At 56.4% G+C, this 16,295-nt stretch overlaps 1 protein-coding gene across 2 annotated transcripts in view; it reads left to right on the forward strand.

Moving 5' to 3' along the window:
* Positions 1-733: 733 nt before the first annotated feature.
* The window catches only part of ASAH2 (N-acylsphingosine amidohydrolase 2), a 33,873-nt gene continuing 18,311 nt past the window's right edge, over positions 734-16,295 (forward strand). The window contains exons 1-9 of one of the 2 annotated variants that reach the window (XM_054174774.1): positions 734-903; positions 1,373-1,380; positions 3,063-3,130; positions 4,923-5,072; positions 6,501-6,677; positions 8,349-8,476; positions 9,148-9,225; positions 9,822-9,942; positions 14,159-14,284. In XM_054174774.1, the coding sequence (XP_054030749.1) occupies positions 734-903; positions 1,373-1,380; positions 3,063-3,130; positions 4,923-5,072; positions 6,501-6,677; positions 8,349-8,476; positions 9,148-9,225; positions 9,822-9,942; positions 14,159-14,284 (1,026 nt within the window). Of the gene's footprint in view, positions 904-1,372; positions 1,381-3,050; positions 3,131-4,922; positions 5,073-6,500; positions 6,678-8,348; positions 8,477-9,147; positions 9,226-9,821; positions 9,943-14,158; positions 14,285-16,295 lie in introns of both variants that reach the window. The other variant, XM_054174775.1, reaches the window with a different exon arrangement.

Consider the following 16,295-nt stretch of genomic DNA (forward strand, 5'->3'; position numbering starts at 1 on the left):
TCTCCAGGTCTGGGGCTTCAACTACCTCCCTGGGCAACCTGTTGCAGTGTTCCAGCAGCCTCCTAGTAAAGAACTTCCTCCCCATATCCAATCTCAATCTGCTCTGCTCTGGTTTGAAGCCCTTGCCCCTGCTCCTGTCCCTGCAGGCCTTTGGGAACAGTCTCTCTGCAGCCTTCTTGTAGCCCTTTCAGGTCCTGGCAGGCTGCTGTAAGGTCTGCCTGGAGCCTTCCATTCTCCAGCTCCCTCAGCCTGTCCTCATAGCAGAGCTGTTCCAACCCCCTCCTGTGGAGCCTCTCCATCAGCTCCAGGTCCTTCCTGTGTTGAGGGCTCCAGAGCTGCACACAGCCCTGCAGGTGAGGTCTCCCCAGAGCAGAGCAGAGGGGCAGGATCCCTCTCTCCAGCTCTGGCCGCACTGCTTTGGATGCAGCCCAGGCTGCCCTTGGCCTTCTGTGCTGCCAGTGCCCATTGCTGCCTCCTGGCCAGCTTCTCCCCCACCCCAGCACCCCTAAGGTCTTTTCCTCAGGGCTGCTTTCTATCCCCTCCTCTCCCAGTCTGTGCTGACAGTGAGGATTGTCCTGTCCCAGGGTTGCACTTCCCACCCTCACAGGCAGCCGAGGCAGGGGCCCCCAAGCGCCAGGCAGCTCTTTGAGCACGCAATGTGATGCTCTGGGTGGGACCTTCCTGTCACCTGCCTTCCCCATGGGCTCCTTTCTGCTTCCACAGTGCCTCCACCATGTGCAGGAGGAGGCCCAAGTGCTCCTTCTCCAGGCTGGAGCTGATCCTCATCGGCTGCCTGACACTGATGCTCGTGGTGACCGTGGGGCTCCTCGTCCTCCACTTCCTCAACCAGGAACGCCAAGGCAAGTGGAGCTGCCTCAGTCCTGCTGTGGCAATCCTGCTCAAGTGTGTGTCCAGCACAGCCACTGCAATTAAAGGGGTACAGTTAGAGGGTCAGTGGGCCACTACTGAGCAAGGTGCAGCAGGAGCAAGGTGGTCAAAGCCAGGGCAAGCATCTCCAGGGCTATGGCTGCACAGCCTTTGGTCTGGTGGGGAAGGCTGGGTGCAGACACAGGTTCTTCCCTTTCTCCACCATAAAGGAAGTTCTGGGAGCCCTCACTCCTGGCTGCACCAAGGTGTTGCAATCCCATCACAGCAGTCTTTTACACCTCCAACCCCATCACCAGCATTGGGCAGGTGGCTGTTGGGAGCTGCCCAAAGTTAATGCTCAGTTCCTTTCTAAGAAGAATAGAACAGAACAGAGCAGAACAGAACAGAATGAGTAGAATAGAATAGAATAGAATAGAATAGAATAGAATAGAATAGAATAGAATAGAATAGAATAGAATTAACCATGTTGGAAAAGACCTTTGAGATCATCAAGTCCAACCTATCACCCAACACCATCTAACCAACTAAACCATGGCACCAAGTGCCTCATCCAGGCTCTTCCTAAACACCTCCAGGGATGGGGACTCCACCACCTCCCTGGGCCACATCCCAAGGGCCAATCTCTCTTTCTGGGAAGAATTTCTTCCTAACATCACTGGAGAGAGAGAATCTTATGGGAAAAGAGAACATTTTTAAGCTTTAAAGGTTTCCATGTGACATGAGCCAGGAGCAGGTGGCAATGGGACCTTAAAACACTGAGCTCAGATTGAATGGAGTTTATCTTGCTTCATGTTGTAGAGATAAGAGTTTTGCACAAAATGATCAGAGAGCTGGAGAACCTCCCCTCTGGGGACAGACTCAGAGAGGTTGATGTCATGTCCCAGCCAGCACCTGTCTCTAGAACACCCTTCCCAGGATGGCAGTGACCAGGCTCCAGTGCACAAGGAACTTGGGAACAAGGATTTCTTGTCCTTCCTCTCCCCCTTGCTCACTGCTTGACAGCCTGAGATATGGTTGCTGCTGCTTCCCATCTGGTCATGACACACCTATGGGGCCAGGCTGGGAGAGTTGGGGCTGTGCAGCCTGGAGAAGAGAAGGCTCCAGGGAGACCTCAGAGCAGCCCTGCAGGACCTGAAGGGCTCCAGGAGAGCTGGGGAGGGACTGTGGACAAGGGCTGGGAGTGCCAGGCCCAGGGGCAATGGCTTTGAGCTGGGAGAGGAGAGATTGAGAGTGGAGAGGGGGAAGAAATTGTTGAGAGTGAGGGTGGGGAGAGCCTGGCACAGGCTGCCCAGGGAGGCTGTGGCTGCCTCCTGCCTGGAGGTGTTGCAGGCCAGGCTGGATGAGGCCCTGAGCAGCCTGGGCTGGTGGGAGGTGTCCCTGCCCCTGGCAGGGGCTTGGAGCTGGATGGTCGTTGAGGTCCCTTCCGACCCAACCCATCCTATGATTCTGTGATTGCATGACTCTATGAATGTCCCCCCTTGTCCTTTCCCAGTGGCTCCTGACCTGCCATCCCCTTTTTTCTTACTGCTGCTGAGATTTTTTTTCTGATGTGCAAACATCTCTGCCACCCTCAGATCTGTTTCCTGCATGGCAGTGGTGGGGCTTGGCGAGCTTAATCTTGTCCCCCCTCGCTGTGAAGCTCCACAGGTTTCACACAGCCCAGTGACCTCAGCTTGTGAGCTCCTTCATGACTGCTGCACCCAAAAGGACCTCCCCAGAACACCTTCACAGCTCATTAGAAACCCAAGCAGAGAGTATCAGCTGGATGCCAGGATCACACCATGACACCATCACAGGATGGGAGGGGTTGGGAGGGATCTCTGGAGAGCTTCCAGTCCCAGCCCCTGCCAGAGCAGGAGCAGAGCATCCAGCACAGGGCACACAGGAACACATCCAGACAGGGCTGCAAAGGCTCCACAGAAGGAGACTCCACAACCTCTCTGGGCAGCCTGCTCCAGGCCTCTGGGAGCCTCCCAGGCAAGAAGTTCCTCCTCATGCTGAGCTGCAACCTGCTGGGCTGCACTTTCCACCCATTGTGCTATCAGGACAGGATCCCCCTGCCCACAGGCCTGCTGGAGCTGTTGAGCAGCTTTCAGCCATCTTTACATGGCCTCTTGTATCCCCAGTTCTGGCTACTAATCCACTCTTTGCTCTTACCACAGACCCCAGTGAAGAAGCTCCACACTACTTGCTGGGTGTGGGTCGAGCTGACTGCACAGGACCCGTGGCAGAAATCCCCCTGGTGAGTTGGAAGAGCTGGGCAGGGGGTTGGCCAAAGGCAGATCTTCAGCAGCTCCCAGTGCTTTGTGCAGGACTCAGGGGTGGGAGGCTCTGCCTTTGCGTAGTGATTGTCACCTGCAGACCTTCGCTGGGATTTCCTTTGGGCCTTGGAGCAGTCTCTGGTGGGAGCTAGCTGATGGCAGAGGGCTTGGAACAAGGTGGTCTGTAAGGACAAGGCTGAGAGAGGTGGGGCTGGTTGTCTTGGAGAAGAGAAGACTGAGGGGGATCCAGTACCTGAAGCGGGGGACTGTTGCCAAAGGCCTGCAGGGACAGGAGCAGGGGCAATGGCTTCAAAGCAGAGCAGAGCAGATTGAGATTGGATGTGAGGAACAAGTTGTGCCCCAGGAGGCTGCTGGAACACTGCAGCAGGCTGCCCAGGGAGGTGGTTGAGGCTCCATGCCTGGAGCTGTTCCAGGGGAGGCTGGCCAGGGCTCTGGGCAGCCTGATCCAGTGGAGGATGTCCCTGCTGAGTGCAGGGGGCTGGGCTGGCTGAGCTCTGGAGCTCCCTTCCAGCCCAGAGTGCTCTGTGATTCCATGATTCCATCTTCTCATTCCTAACAAAATATCTGATGGGTGGTGTCAGGAGGCCAGGACCAGTCTCTTCTCAGTGGTCCCCAGTGACAGGACAAAAGGTACTGGGCATAAATTTGAACACAGAAAGTTACATCTAGACATGAGGAAGGAAGAACTTCTTTGAGGCAGGCAGAGCCCTGGAGCAGGCTGCCCAGAGAGGCTGTAGAGTCTCCTTCTTTGGAGACTTTCAATACCTAGCTTGAATATGTTCCTGTGTGACCTGTGCTAGGTGATCCTGCTTTGTCAAGGGAGTTGGACTTGGTGATCTTCCAGAGGTCTCTTCCAACCTTACTATTCTGTGATTCTGACCCTGCCTACCCATCCTGTGGTTCTTGGAATCACAGGGCAGAAAAACTGAGCTCTGAGCTCAATTGAACAAATATTGAACAAATTCTCTGACCACCTGGGAACTGAGCTGTTGGAGAGCAGTGAAGGGGACAAGGAGCTGGGGGTGCTGGTGGGTGGGAGGCTGAGCAGGAGCCAGCAATGAGCTCTGGGGGCCAAAAAGGCCAAGGGCATCCTGGGCTGCATGAGAAGGGCTGTGGGGAGGAGGTGAGAGAGGTTCTGCTGCCCCTCTGCTCTGCCCTGCTGAGGCCACAGCTGGAATCTTGTGTCCAGCTCTGGGCCCCTCAGGTGAGGAAGGAGCTCAGGGAAGTGCTTGAGAGAGTCCATGGCAGAGGCACAGAGCTGCTGCAGGCAGGGGAAGATCTTCCTCAGGAGCAGAGCCTGAGGGAGCTGAGGGCTCTGGAGCTTGCAGAGGAGGAGCCTGAGAGGTGAGCTCCTTGCTGGGGCTCAAGCTGTGCAGGGGCAGTGCCCAGAGGCTGGAGCCAGGCTCTGCTGGGTGCTGCCCAGTGCCAGCACAAGGGGCAGTGCTGGAAGCTGAGGCAGAGGAAGTTGCATGGACAGAGGAGGGAGAAGTTTTCCCCTGGGAGGGTGCCAGAGGCCTGGAGCAGGCTGCCCAGGGGGGTTGTGGAGTCTCCCTCTGTGGAGAGATTCCAACCCCCCCTGGATGTGTTGCTGTGTGAGCTGCCCTGGGTGCCCCTGCTCTGGCAGGGGCTTGGACTGGGTGAGCTCTGGAGCTCCCTTCCAGCCCCTGGCATTCTGTGATCCTGCTTTGGAAGAATAGATGCAGATGAGCACTTTGCTGAGTGTCTTGTCCTGATGGAGCTCCTCCCTTCCAGATGGGCTATGCCAAGGCAGGGCAGGTGGCCGGAGGGCTCCTCTCTCGCCTCTACAGCCGCGCATTCATCGTGGCGGACGCCGAGGACCGCAGCAGGGTGGTGTTCGTCAGTGCTGACATTGGCATGGTGTCCCAGAAACTCAGGCTGGAGGTAGGTGGCTGGAAGGGAGTGATTGGCACACTTTGGGGTGTTGCTGGTAGGGGCAGGAGGGTTGTAGGCATTGCTAAATAATAGCCAGCGTGGCAGCTTGGGGAGGTCCTTGATCCCATTTGCTTTGGGGGTCCTTAGGGTATCCTTGATCCCATTTGCTTTGGGGGTCCTTAGGGTATCCTTGATCCCATTTGCTTTGGGGGTCCTTAGGGTGTCCTCAGTGCCATTTGCTTTGGGTGTCCTTGATCCCATTTGCTTTGGGGGTCCTTAGGGTGTCCTCAGTGCCATTTGCTTTGGGTGTCCTTGATCCCATTTGCTTTGGGGGTCCTTAGGGTGTCCTCAGTGCCATTTGCTTTGGGTGTCCTTGATCCCATTTGCTTTGGGGGTCCTTAGGGTGTCCTCAGTGCCATTTGCTTTGGGTGTCCTTGATCCCATTTGCTTTGGGGGTCCTTAGGGTGTCCTCAGTGCCATTTGCTTTGGGTGTCCTTGATCCCATTTGCTTTGGGGGTCCTTAGGGTGTCCTCAGTGCCATTTGCTTTGGGTGTCCTTGATCCCATTTGCTTTGGATGTCCTTAGGGTGTCCTCAATGCCATTTGCTTTGGGGTGTCCTTGCATCATGACCTTGGAGGCAGAGTTGATTCTCTGCTGGAGGCGAGGTTCTGGTTGCTCAGCACATGAGGCTGGGCTTTGGCCATGCTTTCCTAGTGAAAAATATATTATCATGAAAGCATTCTCATGGGGCCTGTGCAATGCTGGGTCTCCAGTACCAGGGAGGAAGGAGGTGCTGGAGCACTGGAGACTCCTCGGATGATCTGGGCTTCACTGATCTTCACTTACCTGACTTTTACCATCTTAAGGCTCTTGCCAAGTCAGCAGCTGTAATCTGCTTGTTGTGACACTGGGATAGGAGCAGTGGGCAGATAAAGAAGAGTGAGCAGGAAGATGAATGGTTAAACTTGTTGTGAGGGCTGCTACAGATCTCTGTATCCTTTGGGCTATCACAGGCTCAGAGGATGTGAGGGGTTGGGAGGGAGCTCTGGAGAGCTTCCAGTCCAAGCCCCTGCCAGAGCAGGAGCAGAGAATCCAGCACAGGGCACACAGGAACACATCCAGACAGGGCTGCAAAGGCTCCACAGAAGGAGACTCCACAACCTCTCTGGGCAGCCTGCTCCAGGCCTCTGGGAGCCTCCCAGGCAAGAAGTTCCTCCTCATGCTGAGCTGCAACCTCCTGGGCTGCACTTTCCATCCCTTGCCCCTTGGCCTGTGGCAGGGCACAGTGAGCAGAGCCTGGCCCTGGCCCTTCCTGCCTGACCCCCAGCCCTCAGCTCTTGAGAGACATTGCTCAGATCCCTTCTGTGAAAAACATACTGTTTTTTTCTAGGCTGTGTGAGAAAGTTTGTCTCCCTAGGACCACCTCCTTCCTCTTAGGTGCTCAAGAGACTGCGGAGCAAGTACGGTGAGCTGTACCGGCAGGACAACGTCATCCTGAGCGGCACCCACACCCACTCGGGGCCCGGGGGCTACTTCCAGTACACCCTCCTCTGGATCAGCAGCAAAGGCCTCATCAGGCCCTCCCTCGAGGCCATCGTCAACGGCATTGTGAAGGTTGGTGTCAGCCAGCTTGTTGGCTTGGGAGCCCGCGGGCGCAGGAGGAGGTGGGAGCAGAAGGGCCAGCATGAACGGGGCAGAGCGCAGCATGCAGGACGAACCGGGCTGCAGAAGACCTTTGAGACCATCGAATCCGACCGACCAGCCAGCTCTCCACCACCTCCCTGGGCAGCACATCCCAAGGGCCAATCTCTCTGGCTGGGAAGAACTTTCCCCTCGCCTCCAGCCTAAACCTCCCCTGGCACAGCTTGAGACTGTGTCCCCTTGTTCGGGTTCTGGGTGCCTGGGAGAAGAGACCAACCCCCTCCTGGCTACAGCCTCCCTGCAGGGAGTTGGAGAGAGCAAGAATACATAGAATAAACCAGGTTGGAAGAGACCTTCAAGATCATCGAGTCCAACCCATCAACCAATCCAACACCACCTAAACAACTAACCCACGGCACCAAGCACTAAGAAGGTCTCCCCTGAGCCTTCTCTTCTCCAGGCTAAACAACCCCAGCTCCCTCAGCCTCTCCTCACAGGGCCAAGGTCCTGCACTTGGGTCACAACAACCCCCTGGGGAGCTGCAGGCTTGGGGCAGTGTGGCTGGGAAGCTGCTGGCAGAAAGGGACCTGGGGGTGCTGATCAACAGGAGCCAGCAGTGTGCCCAGCTGGCCAAGAAAGCCACTGGCATCCTGGCTGGGAGCAGCAATGCTGTGCCCAGCAGGAGCAGGCAGGGCACTGTCCCCCTGTGCTGGGCACTGCTGAGGCCACAGCTCCAGTGCTGTGCCCAGAGTTGGGCTCCTCAAGGCAAGAGAGAGGTGGAGGTGCTGGAGCCAGGGCAGAGCAGGGCAAGGAAGCTGGGAAGGGCCTGCAGCAGAAATCTGCTGAGGAGAGGCTGAAGGAGCTGGGGATGGTTAGTGTGGAGAAGAGGAGGCTGAGGGGAGAGCTCCCTGCTCTCTGCAGCTCCCTGAGAGGAGGTGGTGGAGAGGTTGCTGCTGCTCTCTTCTCACAGGTGATGAACAAGAGGCAATGGCCTCAGGCTGCAGCAGGGCAGGCTCAGACTGGGCACCAGGCAAAGGCTTTTCCCAGCAAGAGTGGTCAGAGCCTGGCAGAGGCTGCCCAGGGAGGTGGTGGAGTCCCCAAGCCTGGAGGTGTTTCAGGGTGCTTTGGCTGTGGTGCTTGGGGCTGTGGGTTAGGGGTGACCCTTGCAGGGTAGGGTCAGTGGTTGGACTTGGTGATCCTGAGGGGCTTTGCCTCCCTGGATGTCTCTATGCTGTTTGTGGTAGAACTCCTGAAGTTTAGAGTCTTAAAACACACCTGGAGCTGGGATATGGTTGCCAGTGACATCAGATAAAAGACTCAGAAGCCTTTATCTAGCAAGAGATACTTGTGGAGGATTTCCAAATATTATAATTTTCATAGAAGGGGTTGGGTTGGAAGGGACCTTCAAGAGCACCCAGTGCCAACCCCCTGCCATGGGCAGGGACACCTCCCACCAGCCCAGCTTGCTCAAGGCCTCATCCAGCCTGGCCTTCAACACCTCCAGGCAGGAGGAAGCCACAGCCCCCCCCCAATTCCAAGGAAGATTTGGGGAGCAACCAGGAGGGAAGGAGAGAGGCTTTCCAGGGATCTCACCTCTGCCATGTGCATGTGGTCTGATATTCCCTTGTCTTCCTGCTGTCCCAGAGCATTGACACAGCACACCAGAACATGAGGAAAGGCAGGATTTTGATAAACAGAGGCACTGTAGAGAACAGCCAGATCAACAGAAGCCCTTTCTCCTACCTTGAGAACCCAGCAGCTGAACGAAGCAGGTGAGAGCTCCTCAAGGCAGGAGAGAAACACACCTCTGGAGGTTTGCTGTGTGTGTGCTCTGCCTCCTCTGCAGCTGGTTTGCAGTGCACCCAGTCAGCATGAACAACAGCAACCAGCTGGGACCATCAGCTGGCCCTCTGGCCCCCTTGCATCTTGTGGGGTGGTTGGAAACGTGGCACCAAGACCATGGCAGAAAGACACTGCTGCCATCCTGGCCCTTGGATGTGTGCCTCCCACCCACCAGAATGAGTTGCAGGAGTGAGGTAGAAGTTTGTGGTTAGCCCCTGCAAGCATGTGGGGCATTGGGCAAGGATGCAGCCTCAGGTTTTGATTAAAAGACATGGAAAGAAGACAAGAAGTCTTTAGTAGGCCTTGACATTGGAGTCAGGCAGCACTGAAGTGCTATCCTTGGTGCCACTGCATCCTGGCATCCTTGGATCTCCTCTCTCCATCCCCTGGAGAATCAGCGCCTGAGGTTGGCAGCAGCCATAACTCTTCCCTTACCTTCACAGCTCATTTGAGATGGTCCTCTGAGCTGTCCTTGTGCTCTGGTGACTCCTGAAAGACCCTCCTCCTTTGCTTGGAGCCCAGTGGAGATGTGAGGTGGCTGAGCAGAGCAGTGGCCGTGGCTCTGGTGCTAATGATCTGTCCCTGCTTCCTCCTCATCCAGGTATGCATCTGACACAGACAAAGAAATGGTGGTGCTGAAGATGGTAGATGAGCAAGGACAAGACCTAGGCCTTCTCAGGTACTGAGCACTGGGGAAACAGAGTTTACCTCCAGATCCTCCTAAACCACAGCGTTGGAGCAGTTCTGTCTTTCTGTAGCAGCTCTCCTTCCAACCACTGCCCCTTGCCTGGGCAGCATCGCCCCCAGCTGGGTCTCTGAGGGCAGAAAGCTGAGGGCAGAGCTTCTGGATGTCTACAACTCCCTGAAAGGTGGTTGGAGCCAGCTGGGGCCTGGTCTGTCCTTTCAAGGAGCAAGCATAGAAGCATAGAATTGCAGGTGGGGTCTGAGCACCGCTGCCCTCTCTTTCCTTGTAAACAGCACTTTGAGTGACCATGTGGTATGAAAGTAACTACTTTCCTGGGGGTCTCACACCCCTTGAGGAATGGGGGGGTTTTCCCACCCCCAGTTTAGGAACTAGGTACTTCCAACTCCTCAGCATTACCATGGCAGAGGAGAAGGGGAGGAGAAACTCTCCCTGCCTGCCCTCGCGAAGCCATCCCTAGGCACCAGCAGCCTGCCTTCGCACTCTCCCGCAGCAGTTCTCCTCCGAGGCCACCCGTCGATGCCCAGACTGACCACCAGGTTTGCTCTGTGTGTGCTCTGCCTCCTCTGCAGCTGGTTTGCAGTGCACCCAGTCAGCATGAACAACAGCAACCACCTGGTGAACGGCGACAACGTGGGCTATGCCTCCCACCTCTTCGAGCAGGAGAAGAACAAGGGGATGCTGCCGGGACAGGTGGGAGCCTGGCCAGGCTGCAGGAACTCATGGGGAGTGCTGGGGGACAACAGGGTGAGCCAGCAGGGTGTCCTCCTGGCTTACAAGGCCAACAGCATCCCAGGGAGCATCAAAAGGAGCGTGGCCAGCAGGCTGAGGAAGGCTCTCCTGCCTCTCTGCTCTGCCCTGGTCAGGCCACAGCTGGAGGGTTTTGGCCAGTTATGAACTCAGATGAAGAAGGACAGAGACTTGCTGGAGAGGGCAGGGCAAAGGGCTACAAAGCTGCTGAGGGGCCTGGAGCATCTCTGTGAGGAGGACAGAATGAGAGCCCTGGGGCTGAGAGCCTGGAGATAAGCAGCCCCAGAGGGGATCTGAGCAATGCTGATCAACACTTTAAGGGTGGGTGTCAGCAGGATGGGCCCAGGCTCTGTTCAGTAGTGCCCAGGGGCAGTGGGCCAAGGGGCAGTGGGCACAAAATGGAACATCAGAAGCTCATCTGGACATGATGAGGAACTTTAATTTGAAGGTGCTGGAAGCCTGCAGCAGGCAGCCAAGAGAGTCTCTTTCTCTGGAGACTTTCAAGCCCCACCTGGATGTGTTCCTGTGTGACCTGCTCCAGGTGACCCTGCTTTAGCAGGGGGTTGGACTGGATGATCTCCAGAGGTCTCTTCCAAACTCCACCAGTCTGTGATACTGTGAGGAAAGTGCTGACCTTCTGGTGGCCTGCCAGGATCTGCAGGGGGCTGCAAGCAAGCTGGGGAGGGACTTGGGAGGGGGTGAGGGAGGGATAGGACTGGGGGGGCTGGAGCAAAAGTAGAAGTGGGGAGCTTGAGATTGGCTGTGAGGAAGAAGTTGTTGGCCAGGAGGGTGGTGAGAGCCTGGCCCAGGTTGCCCAGGGAGGTGGTGGAAGCCTCCTGCCTGGAGGTGTTTGCAGCCAGGCTGGAGGTGGCTGTGAGCAACCCATGGCAGGGGGTTGGCACTGGCTGAGCCTTGAGCTCCCTGCCAGCCCTGCCAGCTCTGTGATTCTATGATGATGGAGGGATGAAGAGTGCCTTCTGTGGGACAAAGAGGGTTCTCCCAACCAGTGGAAGAGGACAGCAAACAGAAGCAGGACAATGAAGATAATCCCTTTGATTTGTTTGTTTTATTTTTCCTCCAGAGAAGAGGCTCTGCAAGGTCATAATGTAGGAATACAGTGACCTTTATCTGGACTTTAGGAACAAACCAAAATGTCTTTGATTCACCTACCTGAAAGAGCTGAACAGAAAGCCACCCAAGGGGTTTGTCTCAGTGGTGTGGTTTCAAGCCTGTCTTCAGCACCATTTCTCTTTTACAGCTTCTAGCCTGTTCTGCCTACTGATTTGCCCTGGCTGAAGAGGAGCCAGCAGTGTGCCCAGGTGGCCAAGTAGGCTACCAGCATTCTGGTTTGGATCAGGAAAAGTATGGCCAGCAGGAGACAGGCATTGTTCCCTGTGCTGGGCACTGGGGAGGCCACACCTTAGGTGCCTCAATCAGCTCTGGACCCTTCGCTGCCAGAAGGAGCTTGAGGGCTGGAGCAGGGCCAGAGAAGGGCAAGAGAGCTGGGGAAGGGTCTGGAGCAGAGGGCTGGGGAGGAGCAGCTGAGGGAGCTGGGGGTGTTCATATAAAAGGAGGCTGGGGAGAGACCTTCTGAGTCTCTACAACTTCCTGACATGAGGCTGGAGCCAGGCAGGGGTTGGTCTCTCTTCCCAAGCAGTAAGCAATAGGGTGAGAGGAAACAGCCTCAAGCTGTGCCAAGAGAGATTAAAGCTGCAGATGAGGAACAATTTCTTCCCTTGAAAGGTTGTTAAGGCCTGGCCCAGGCTGCCCAGGGAGATGGTGGAATCCCCATGCCAGGTACAGTTTCACAGCTGTGCAGATGTGGTGCAGAGGGACACGAGTCAGGGGTGACCAGGCAGTGCTGTGACAATGGTTGGACTTGCAGATCTTGAGAGTCTTTTCCAAGCAAAATGATTATCTAGTTCCATGATCCTGTTTTTATCTCTCTAGAAGATTTGCCATCCTCAGAGTGCAGATACAGCACCTTTCAATAACATCCTGGCCCCTGGAATGGAAACATGGCTGTGAACCCCTCTCACAGAGCCAGGAGTTGATAGGAGGCTGTCCTGTCTGCATCTCCAGCATCAGTTTCCCACTTGCTATTATAATACTCAGGGCTGAGGAAACCTGCAGTTTTCAGAGGCTGCAGAAGCTCCCCTGTGGGGCCAGGCTGGGAGAGTTGGGGCTGTGCAGCCTGGAGAGCAGAAGGCTCCAGGGAGAGCAGCCCTCCAGTACCTGAACGGCTCCAGGAGAGCTGGGGAGGGACTGTGGAGAAGGGCTGGGAGTGCCAGGGTGAGGGACAATGGCTTTGAGCTGGGAGAGGAGAGATTGAGAGTGGAGAGGAGGAAGAAATTGTTGAGAGTGAGGGTGGGGAGAGCCTGGCAGAGGCTGCCCAGGGAGGCTGTGGCTGCCTCCTGCCTGGAGGTGCTGGAGGCCAGGCTGGATGAGGCCCTGAGCAGCCTGGGCTGGTGGGAGGTGGAATCATAGAATCACAGAATTGTTAGGGCTGGAAGGGACCTCAAGGCTCAGCCAGTGCCAACCCCCTGCCGTGGCCAGGGACACCTCACACTGCAGCAGGTTGCTCACAGCCACCTCCAGCCTGGCTGCAAACACCTCCAGGCAGGAGGCTTCCACCACCTCCCTGGGCAACCTGGGCCAGGCTCTCACCACCCTCCTGGCCAACAACTTCTTCCTCACAGCCAATCTCAAGCTCCCCACTTCTCCTTTGGCTCCATCCCCCCCAGTCCTATCCCTCCCTCACCCCCTCCCAAGTCCCTCCCCAGCTTGCTTGCAGCCCCCTGCAGCTCCTGGCAGGCCACCAGAAGCTCTCCTGGGAGCCTTCTCCTCTCCAGCCTGCACAAGCCCAACTCTCTCAGGCTGTCTCCAGAGCAGAGCAGCTCCAGCCCTCTGCTCCTCCTCCTGGCCCTTCTCTGGACCCCTTCCAGCCTCTCCAGAGCCTTCCTGTGCTGGGGGCTCCAGACCTGGCCCCAGAGCTCCAGCTGTGGTCTCAGCAGAGTGGAGCAGAGGGGCAGAATCCCCTCCCTGGCCCTGCTGGCCACACTTCTCTTGCTGCAGCCCAGGCTCTGCTTGGCTCTCTGGGCTGCAAGTGCTCCCTGCTGGCTCCTGCTGAGCTTCTCCTCCCCCAGCACCCCCAAGGCCTTTCCTCCAGGGCTGCTCTCCAGCCAGTCCCTGCCCAGCCTGGATTGGTGCCTGGGATTGGCCTGAGCCAGCTGCAGGACCTTGCCCTTGCTCTTGTTGAGCCTCCTGAGGTTGTCCTGGGCCCAGCTCTGCAGCCTGCCCAGGTGCCTCTGGATGGATCCTTCCCTCCAGCTGTCAGCAGCACCACACAGCTTGGTGCTGAGGGAGCCTCAGTGCCACTGCCCCTGGCACCACCAGAGATGTGAACCAGCACTGGTCCCAGTGCTGAGCCCTGAGGGACTCCACTTGTTCCTGTCCTCTCCTTGGCCATGGACCATTGACAGCCACCCTTTGGGTGCAGCCCTCAAGCAATCAGCAACATGAAGGAGTGGCCATGGCACTTTGGGACCTGGTTTCATGGCCATGGTGGTCTTAGGTTGAAGGTTGGTCTGGATGACCTCAGAGGTCTCTTCCAAGTGAAATGACTCTGACTGTATGAGAAACTGAGGACATCACAGAATGCTCTGGGCTGGAAGGCACCTCCAAAGCTCATCCAGGCCAACCCCCTGCACTCAGCAGGGACATCCTCCACTGGATCAGGTTGCCCAGAGCCCTGGCCAGCCTCCCCTGGAATAGCTCCAGGCATGGAGCCTCAACCACCTCCCTGGGCAGCCTGCTGCAGTGTTCCAGCAGCCTCCTGGGGCACAACTTGTTCCTCACATCCAATCTCAATCTCAGTCTGCTCTGCTGTGGTTTGAAGCCCCTGGTCCTGTCCCTGCAGGCCTTTGTAGCACCGTGGGAGTAGCTGCCACTGAGGAGGATGAGGAAGGGTGATCTGGATACCAAGGTGGTGTAAAGTGTCCTATTGTCTCTTGCTTCCTGTGCTCCCAGTGACTTCAGAAACATTTGCTTGCTCATCAACAGGTGACAGTGGCAGCTATGACTGCAGACAAAGCTGCAGGTGATGCTTGCAAGCCACTCAAGGCACTAAAATCCCTCTGATCACCTTTGCTTTTGGTAGGGTTCCTTTGTTGCTGCCTTTGCATCCTCCAACCTGGGAGATGTGTCCCCCAACACCAGAGGCCCCTTCTGTGTCAACACAGGGGAGTCATGCAACAACCCTCAGAGCACCTGTCCCACAGGAGGGGTAAGTATGTCCTACCTGCTCTGTCTCAGCTTCTGGAGGGGAGAAAACTCAATGTGGGGCAGCAAATAGAGAGGTGCTGGTGTGCTACTGTGCATGCAGAGGACATCAAACCAAAGACCAGCTCTTTTGGGAGTGTTGTGGATATCTGTTTCAGGAACTCCCTGTCTCTTGTCCTCACACCCCTTGCTTGCTGGCTCTTCAGCCCAAATGTCAATGTGTCTTCTGGTGATCAGATTCCCTCTCAGCCTTCTCTCCACACTCAGCAGCCCCAGGGCTCTCAGCCTCTGCTCAGCAGCAGTGCTCCAGGCCCTTCGGCATCCTTGCAGCCCTCCCTTGGCCTCTCCCCAGCAGATCCCTGTCCCAGTATGAGCCAGTGGAAGCTCAGGAGAGAGAGATAAGGGAGCAAGCCATGCAAAGCTGCAGAGAGAAGAAGCCAAAAGGAGCCAGAATAGTTTGTGCAGCAAACCATCCCAGTCAGCAAACAAATGGAATGATACAGACACATCTACATTATTCTTCTGTATCCAATCCCTTCCTTTATTTCCTCAAAGATGTCCAGAAAGTTCCTCCTCTTGTTTATAACTAAGTCACAGATAAAGTACCAGCCTCAAGCCATAACAGCCACCACGTCTGACCAGGCTCCCAACCTCACCCTACCCTTCAGCTGCCATCCTGAGGGTGGAATAAACAGCATGGGTGAAGAAGTAAATGAGCCCTGGACACCCCCTTGGGAGCAGGGTCTGGTCTGATGCCCTGTGCCAAGTGCATCTCCAAGGTGCTAGCAGTGATCTCTGGTGAAGCTCTGTGTGGCCATGGGGTACCCAAGCTCGTGGGAGCCATGGGGTACCCAAGCATCACTTCCTGAAGGTGCCAGGGGGGTGTCCTGGTTTTGAGCCACAAGCTGCCCAGGGCAAGAGGACAGGAAAGATCTTTTGCCTCTTTCCTGAGGCAGGACTTTCAGACCAAGAGTCTTTGGAGGTGAAAGGAATTGGAGATGGAAGCCAAAACTGGTACTAAACCAGCAGGGGAGGAGCTAAAGCTGAGGGGCAGGAGAGACAACTAGTCACATGCCCAAGTTTTGAGCCACGAACTGCCCAGGGCAAAAGATCTTTCACCCCTTTCCCAAGGAGCAAAAATGCTCCACACTGGCTTGGAAGTTTACATGGGAATTCTAGTCACAAATATACACAAGATGCATTCCAGGTAAAAGGAAATACATTCCCAAATCAGGCTCAGTTCCTCACATGAGCCTACCAGCCCCAAACCTTCCACAGTCTTCCAGAAACATTCACCCCACTCAGCCTCAGCAGCCCAGGAGCAGCCAAACTGCTCCCCAGTAGAGCCAGGCCTGCCACAGGCTTCCCCAGGCCCTGTGCTGGAGCTGGAAATTTGCTGGCAGCCAAGGCCAGGAGAAAGCCTCTGCCCCACACACCATAAGATAACAGCACAGGGCCTGAGATGGAGAGGAGAGAGAGAGAGCTTTGGCTGTGCACTGCCTGCAACAGAGAGACACAGGGAAAGGGAACAGAATCATAGAAGCACAGAACTGGCAGGGCTGGAAGGGACCCCAAGGCTCAGCCAGTTCCAACCCCCTGCCATGGGCAGGGACACCTCACACTGCAGCAGGTTGCTCACAGCCACCTCCAGCCTGGCTGCAAACACCTCCAGGCAGGAGGCTTCCACCACCTCCCTGGGCAACCTGGGCCAGGCTCTCACCACCCTCCTGGCCAACAACTTCTTCCTCACAGCCAATCTCAAGCTCCCCACTTCTCCTTTGGCTCCATCCCCCCAGTCCTATCCCTCCCTCACCCCCTCCCAAGTCCCTCCCCAGCTTGCTTGCAGCCCCCTGCAGCTCCTGGCAGGCCACCAGAAGCTCTCCTGGGAGCCTTCTCCTCTCCAGCCTGCACAAGCCCAACTCTCTCAGGCTGTCTGCAGAGCAGAGCAGCTCCAGCCCTCTGCTCCTCCTCCTGGCCCTTCTCTGGACCCCTTCCAGCCCCTCCAGAGCCTTCCT

This window comes from Dryobates pubescens, chromosome 30, assembly GCF_014839835.1.
Source record: "Dryobates pubescens isolate bDryPub1 chromosome 30, bDryPub1.pri, whole genome shotgun sequence".
NCBI classification, from domain to species: domain Eukaryota; kingdom Metazoa; phylum Chordata; class Aves; order Piciformes; family Picidae; genus Dryobates; species Dryobates pubescens.